The 8,491-nt window shown below is 32.4% G+C and overlaps 1 protein-coding gene across 1 annotated transcript; it reads right to left on the bottom strand.

Moving 5' to 3' along the window:
- Nucleotides 1–659: 659 nt before the first annotated feature.
- LOC129222450 (cullin-5-like) lies at nt 660–7,134 on the bottom strand. The gene is made up of 5 exons (XM_054856964.1): nt 6,974–7,134; nt 5,071–5,243; nt 2,063–2,224; nt 761–879; nt 660–708 (listed from the first exon to the last, which is right to left on the bottom strand). Exons 1-5 carry the CDS (start codon nt 7,128–7,130, stop codon nt 660–662), a joined length of 660 nt encoding a protein of 219 aa, XP_054712939.1. The 5' UTR covers nt 7,131–7,134.
- Nucleotides 7,135–8,491: the final 1,357 nt, after the last annotated feature.

Below are 8,491 nucleotides of genomic sequence, written 5' to 3'. Positions count from 1 at the left end.
CCCAAAATTTTCGGAAATTTCAGATCATGAACACCCCTGATTCTGCTTCCAAGAGAACGGTCCAGGGATTGAGTCCAAGTTCAAACGGTCTACCTTTATAGCATTTTTAAAGCAAGCATTGTGCATAAAGTTTAAGGCATTCAAGTTAATGCAGCAGAAATGCTCTTCTCTTTATCACACCTGAAACTTCACACCCTTATTCATCACAAATAACTATGAAAGGTTAAGTTGTTTTAAGTCATTATCTCAGTTCATATGTTATTGAAGCATTATTTGACACTGGGAAATATGTTATTTTTTCATGCAGTGCTTTTACAATGCATTTTTACAGCAAGAGATATAAATTTGGAATGCAAATGCTTTGCACATTATAACTTTAGAGCATGAAGGCGTTGTATAGGTTTTGTATATTTTTTTAATGTTCATTCAATAAATTAAGTTTTACATTAAAGTTCTTTTTGATAAACTATTATTTTAATACATTTTATTCCGTTTTTGATATTTGCTCACAAAATGCTATTTCACTAAAAATGTAGTTTTAGACAGGAAGGTAAAGCCATAATTTTTACCATTGTCTGAGAAACTTTGTTCTCCCCCCCCCCCCCCCCATCAAAAGTAAAAATACTTTTTTCCTGATTTCCCTGAAGTTTCTGACTTTCTCAATCAATTCTTGATTTTGCCATGTCTTTCAACCTCATTTCATATCTCCTGCATGTTTTAGAAAGAAGAGCGTCATAAACTTAGCAAAAGGCTTACTTACATTAATGAGAATTCTTGATTGACCCAAAACTGTGTGCTATCATCGAAATCCTTGGGAGATTTCACGTCTGGAGACAACAACAGCACTTGTCTTTTTAGCTTGGGGAATGCAACTAGGGACTAAAGACACAAATAAACATATTTCAAAACTGAAAAAATTCACTAAGATCAGTGGTGCACAACCTTTATTTACGCAAACGCCAAATCTCACATTCAGATGAACTTCTAAGTCCAGATTACATATACATTTTTCTCTAGACAACATGGGGAAATGCAGAAAAAGGGGGAAAATTGCAGACCAAGAGTGACTGTTAGGGCTACGAATTGGCAACAATCATTTTTAGTATTGGATAAAGATGATTTGTACCTTTAGAAGGTTCCGGAGCATAGTTTTCAATACCTAACATTGAACATAAAAATCAAGCCGCGTGGATCAACTTTGTGGGGCACAAGTTGGGCACCACTAAGACAATTTCAAAAATAATTTTAAAAATCAATAAGCTTTTAACAAAATTTCACTAGCCTCATATATTAATATTAAGTCATCCATGCCAATTGGTGCTGGTAGCTTTTTTTTTACATTGGCATTACACTAAGCAAAGTCTTAACAATGAATATTTTGTTTTAAAAAACTGTGCACTTTATTTAAGAATTTGTCGTACTTTTAACCTTTTATCTGTCAAGTTATTTTGATGATTTGCGTACAGAAAGTTGTCAATTTTGTTTTATTACCAAAATTAAATGTTTAGTACGAAATTAAATATAGTTAATAGTTAAAAATTGATATTTTGAATTATATGAATAAAATTTTTAAGGTTTCATAGCCACTGCATATTTGTTTGAAGCGGCTACCACTCAGAGTGGCAGCAGTAAAATTTGCTTCTAGTTGAGCATCATTTTCTAAAAATTTGAAAAAAAAATATTGATTTAAATATTGTCTAAGAAAATAAGTAAGTAGAAATAAAATGCTGCATGCTTCAGACATAAACCTCTATCCTTTGAAACCTTCAGTAAAGTGCTGACATCTACTGAATTGAGTGCAAATTAACTTTTGATAAGAAACATTTAGATTTGACAGAGAGATGCAACCGAAATAAACTCTCTGTGATGTATATTCCAGTATAACAATAAAACGCACTTGGCTTTAAAAAAAAAAAAAACACACTGAATAATGCTCCACCCGACATTTTAGAACACCAGTGTTGTGCCCGAGATTACTTTTCCATGACAGTTGAAAAGTGAAAAATACAGCATGAAGAATTTTGACTATGAATTAAAATTAAGTAAAGGACACTCTACTCACCCAGAGCGTTCTTCGTAGTTCTGCGTCGGGCAGCTCGGTGGCTAGTCGCAAGTTCTCGAAGGAGATCCGATCCTCTGGTCGTTGGTTCCATGCAAACAGCACTGCCATCTGGAAGGTGGTAACATCCAGGTCGAACTTCCCTGCACGGTTCGCGAATGTTATCTGCACAGGAAAATAATCAAACTAGTCTCCAAGTTCTCACCATTCCACAGTGTAATAAAGAAAAAAAAAACAACAATAGAAAGAGCATAGTTAAACATGATTATGCACGCACCCTCATGTCTCTGTCATCTAAATATGAGGTCTTAAAGTATGCCGAGATTTTTAGAAAAGTTGCCGAATTTTGTGAGTTCTGGTAAGTCATGTAAGACAATTCACACATGCCTTGCAGATGTGTCTTTTTCTTTTTCTTAGTTGCTACCCAGCACTTATCCATAGTTAAGAGATTACTGTATTGGCCAAAATGCCAGCATTAAAAAGATTATATCTCATGAGGAAAAATGCATTAAAAAAAATATATGTACAGTGAAACCTGTGTAAGTTGACCACTTGTGGTGCACTATTCTAGTGGTCAACTTAAGCAGGTGGTCAACTCATCGAAGTTGAATTATATTGATAAGATCTAATTCTGTGCCTGAAAATAGCAGTCAACTTAGACAGGTGGTCAACTTCACAGTAGAGATCCTAAATACGAAGAGATTAGACAACTTCAGAGCGACGGCCATCTTATGTCAAAAATGCTCACTTCCCGTAGACCGTAATGCATCATCTGCCCCAAATATCACTGTACATTGTATCGAAAAAATTAGAAGCTAGTTATGATATTATGAAATGTGCATATCACAAATATATGTTTGTTTTCCATCTTTATGAACAAACTTTTGTGAAAAAAAATTTTTTTTTTTTTGTAAGCTCTATGAGGATACGAAACGATTGGCACTGGATTGCCAGACTTGGCACTCACTCCGTTTGATGAAAATACAAGGAGGAGAAAAATCAGTCTATTCTTCAAAGATTTCATGTCCTATATTCTGGGGGAAATCTAGAAATTCCCACAGTACAGCATTTCGAGCTAACAACACTTGGACTAAACATGGCGGACAGCAGCGCGCCGTTGTCCAATCTCTCCGTACATAGAATCTCTACTACACAGGTTTCACTGTATGTGCTATTACATGGAAATGTGTTCCGATAAAAATATAAGTTTTCTCTTACCTCCTGAATTTCATTTACTTAAAGCTCAGAATTTTTCAAAATACAGTTTTTAAATGCTTTTAGAGCAACAAAGTTACAATTAGACACTTAAAATTAAGAAACACTTCATTAGAAAGACACTTAAAACTAGGGACTCAGGTCCCATGAAACCATCTCCAAAGGATACAGACTACAAACATTTGCAAAGAATATTTTTCAATCAAATTTTTATTTATTTATGTGTGATTTTCAAATGCACTGACACATTAAGTTCTACACAATATGGACAATTTGTTGTTATAAACATTAATACTTTCTTAGGTATAAATACCTTACAATTTACAGCATTCTAACTAGGTGATTATTTGTGAGTTAAATAGCTTAGCTTTCAAAAATTCCAAAAAGCTTATTGGCAAGTCACCGTTTTTCTCATGAGTGTTACCTTTATAAACATTTCTGTAATTTCTTTTCTAAAAATAAATAATGTAACAAATCTTGATTAAACTATCTTAAACACTCAATTTTAAGTCAAAATGATATAAATATTTATTTATTTAAGAAATTTTAAGTATTTGTAAAAATGTTTTTCTTATGAGTGTTATTTTGTTTCCTAAATAAAGGGTAAAGTTTACAATAAAAACATGTTAGATTAAACATTAAATGTTTTCATTGCATACCACAAATAGCTAAAAAATTTCAATATTGAAACCAATTTTTAAAGATTCAAGAAAAATTTTAATAATACAAATGCTAAATTTTAGCTATAGTAACACTCATGAGAGATGGACTTATTAAATTATTTATTGTAGAGTTTTGGCAGTAATTCTTCTAAAATATGTAATTACATGAATACCTTATCTTGAGAATTATATTCTTTTTTAAACAATGCATACAAATTTCGTTTTTGCAAGCATTAGCTTTCTGTCAGTGTTCACTCTTCAATTTTTAATAAAAGTGAATTTATTGTATATATATGTGTGAAAAAAACATTTCTCTTTGATAAAGGTATGTGTTAAAGGTAATAAAATATCTATTACTATGGATCTACTGATTATTTGGGTCTCTTTTATCATGAATGTTACTTCCTTCTCATGAATGTTACCTGTTGAAAGTAACACTCATAAGCGGTAACACTCATGAGATTTATAGAAGAATTCTTTGCTGGAATCAATTTATTGGTGCTTTTGAAAATTTAATTAAGTCACTTGTTTCCTTAACAAAAAATACATTACTGCCTAATTGTATATTTCTATACTTGAAAAATATCACAATATGGCTTTCCTAATAGTGCTGCCAACTACAAGAAAAAAATATTTTTCACAACAATAAGTTTCAACAATAAGTTTTAAACTGTTAGATAAGCAGTTCAGTAAAATCTATTTCAGCTGTGTGTAACTTATAAATATTACTTTACTTCAGTGCACAGTAAGTAAAAAAGCGGCTGGAAAGCATACAAAAAAGATTTAGTAAATGCGTCTTTTCTAGTGAGGACAAGGAAATTTCCGTTACTAACTAGCTAAAGTAATAGAAAAGGCTTATTACTCTATGATAATGAAAAAAAAAAGCACTGTATTATGTGTAAAACAATGCCTTACTACATGCTTTTGCAATGTCAAAAAATAATTTTATCAACATAAAAATGAACAGATAAAGTCAGGACACTAAACTGTGAATTGCTTTGAAAATCACCCTTATGCTTTCAAAAACACACTATTGTACTTAGGTAATACCTTTGTACCTTAGGTACAAATAGAAACTCTACCCATGTACAGTATAACATCATACTTTTATCAATATGTAGAAGACAAACTCACCGTCCCATTGGACATATGGTGGTACCACTGCAGCTTACGACCAGAGTGCTTTTGCCTGTAAAACTCCTCCACCTCAGGGATGAAGTCTTCTAGTTCTAGGGGGAGGGAAACCTGGACTCGCTCACTGCCCCTGGCCCAAGCTCCAGCATTCAAGATCTTTATATTGATGGAGTCTGAAACAATGATAAAACCATCAATCAACGATGTAAATGATACCGTAAAGGTGAATTTTCCGATGATAATGATAGCAAAAAAAAAAAAGAAGTAGCATGTGAAAAATCATGTAATAGGCACTCTTGTACTGCATATACAAAACAATAATGTAATTTCAAAAGGTAATCTGTAACATTTTAAGTGTGAGTAAAGTGTTCCAAATCATTAGTGGTCGGATGACCTGAGACTACTAAAAACTATTTAGACCATCATGAAATAAAACTTAGTAAATCCACATGACCAATGATTGTTCATCATCACGCAAGCTTTTTCATATTTACAATATTTAATTATTATTAGTGTATATTTTCAGCAATTTTATGCTGCATTTAGATTTTGGAAAATTTATCTTGGATGCAATATCGGATAAAGGCTGTAAATATTAAATTAATTAGTTGAAGTTACCGACAGACATGTCATTTGGAGAATTAGGGAGATCAATTCCCTCCTGGATTATAGAAACATATTATGCATTTGTGTATGCCATATGCATTTTTTTTTTCTGTTTTTTTCTTCATAAAATACATTGAGTATGAACAGTCAGCATCAAATATGTCAGTATCTTGAGTCAGACAGTTAACTATAATAGAAAAACTAGAAAGGATACTTTACATGCTTTTTTTATTATTATTATTAATTCCTTTTAATGATAAAAAAAACACATTGCCTAATAATATTCAAAACACAAAAAACTTGACAAATGCACAGTGTTTCAATTAATACAAGCTAGCTGGACAAAAGTTCAGAATTCATCATTTCGTCACACAAAATTAAAGTGTTCCTAAATTCACATGATTTAATTGTTCAAGATGGATATTTTTTATACCGGTAAGTACATTTTTTCCCTAATTTAATTACTCTATCTGATAATTAAACAATATTAAAATTTTTTGAAGTTAAATGAAGGAGTTTTTGCTCGTGTAAAATCTTTCAAGTAATGGTAATGATTTTACCCGTTTGTTGCTGGGCCAAATTTTCTGTATATAATAGCTGCACTTTTCCCATTATTAATAAGACTTATTATAGTCAGTACACTCTAGTACAACATATTTTTTTCTCTAGAATACTTTCTTTCGAGTAGGGATTTCTTTGAAGAATCATTGAAGCATCCAAAGCTTTGGGTAAAAAAAATATGTTGTACTCGAGTGTGCTGACTATAATACGTCTTATTATTAATGGCAAAGCTGTAGCTACTATATACAGAAAATTTAGCCCAGGTACAAATGGGTACAAGTCATTGCCATCACTTGAAAGTTTTGGAACAGGCAAAAAATCCGTCGTTCATCTTTAAAAAAATTTTTAATATTGTTTAACTATCAGATAGATTGATTAAATTAAGAATAAAATGCACTCACTAGTATAAATTATATCCATCTCGAACAATAAAATCATGTGAAATTAGGAACACTTTAATTTTGTGTGATGAAATGATGTCTGGAACTCAATTGATTTATTCAATTACAAACGGATACGTACCTTTGAACCTTATTATTTACGTGATGTGACAGAAGGTAGTTAGTCATAAACAAATAACTAATTATCATGTTTTGGTTTGTTGTTTGCATTATCCCAATACCACAGTTTAGAATTTTGAACATGAATTTTGTCCACCTAGCTTGTATTAATCGAAACACTGTGAAATGGTCTGACGAATGAGGGATTAAAACAATTAAGGCTATCAGTTGCTCACCAGCAAGGTTCCCATTTGTTTCTGTGGGAGCAAGTCCTGCCTTACTCCTCCTGAGCTGTTTGTCAAGGATTGCTAGTTTAAAATGTTGGTTGAGATCCTCACTCACTTTCACATCTTGGAACATTCGAGCCAGCTTGTTCACATAATCTGCAGGCATGCCCACATCCTGGAGGAAAATTAAGAGTGAATTCAATTGTTTGAGGGACTTACAGCAAGAGCATAAAAGTAAAACAAGCAAATGTCAAACAGTTTGCTATGGTATCCAGAGACTGCAATGTCAGTCTTGAATAGCCATGACAGAGTTGGAGATTTAAAAAAAAAAACCCTCTCATTAAAGCTGAGATTAACTTCACACTAACAGTTAAATTTAATACACCAGTGAGGGTCTGTAAATGTGGTATGGCTCACCTCTAAAAGTGAAGATAGAAGCTTGGGTATTAAACTGAGTGTTACTGTTTCTGGTAAATCTCAGTTTACTAGTTGTGGTAATTTTCAGTGAATAGAAAAGTAAAAATTTAAGGCACAGATGCAAATGAGTAATATACAGTCTGTCCTCACAAATGAAAATAGGATCCCAAATAAAAATATGAGGATTTATTAAAAAAAAAAAACAATGCTTCCATGGTTGTAACATTCATTGGCTAAATTTATATAGTGATCAAGGTTCTTGATAGAGCAAGAGACCACGAGAATCGGGCACTTTTAAAAGAAATCTCAGTAAAAAAAATTTTGATGTGGGACTTTTTCGCAATCTTGTCATGAACGTTACATAGTAGGGCTGGGAATGTTTTGTTGTTTTACAATATATGCCCTGAACTATATCCTTTGCACCCTTCTGGAAAATTTTGAATATCTCGTTATATTGATATTTGGAGAGCAATATGTCGCAGTATTAAAATTATGATATCGCCCAGTCCTATTTTAAGAATAATAGGATTTTAAAAAATCTCTCTTAATTCTTAAAAATCTCATTCTAACTTCAACAGAGGACGAGATTTTTCAACCATTTTTTCCTCCAATAGGAACCCTGATACTGATTTTCAAAACCCTTTTAAAGTATTTTGCAGTAAGTTACCGCCCTAAGCCAGGGCTAAGGCAGATATACATAAAGTACGCCACCAGCTCAGTTATTCTATCCGAGAACTGCAGTTTCCAGAACTGCTGTTTCGTGCTTTTTAGCACTCTTCGGCCCGTAATACGAATAAGCTGAGCTGGAGAAGGAAAACCTCTTAAAGGAGCCAAGAGAGCCAAACCATACTAGTACCTAATGTACCTTTAAACTAGTGTAGGTAGCTAATGTAACTTTTAAGTACCTAATAGCTTCAATTTTCTTCTGAATGATCAATTTGTTTTCTTTGCTTACATTGACGACAAATGAGTCACAAAACACTAGATATTGAAGCACTTGTAGTTTAACTAGATTCTGTGACACTAACACAACCAAAATAATAATCTATGAGACAAATATGTCTTTTTACACACATAAATTTACATACTGATTATAACCAAGAGTTTCAA

The sequence above is a fragment of the Uloborus diversus genome, chromosome 5 (genome assembly GCF_026930045.1).
Source record: "Uloborus diversus isolate 005 chromosome 5, Udiv.v.3.1, whole genome shotgun sequence".
Classification (NCBI taxonomy): domain Eukaryota; kingdom Metazoa; phylum Arthropoda; class Arachnida; order Araneae; family Uloboridae; genus Uloborus; species Uloborus diversus.
Note: the sequence above shows the minus strand (reverse complement) of the source record. Positions and strands in the feature narration are given on the sequence as shown.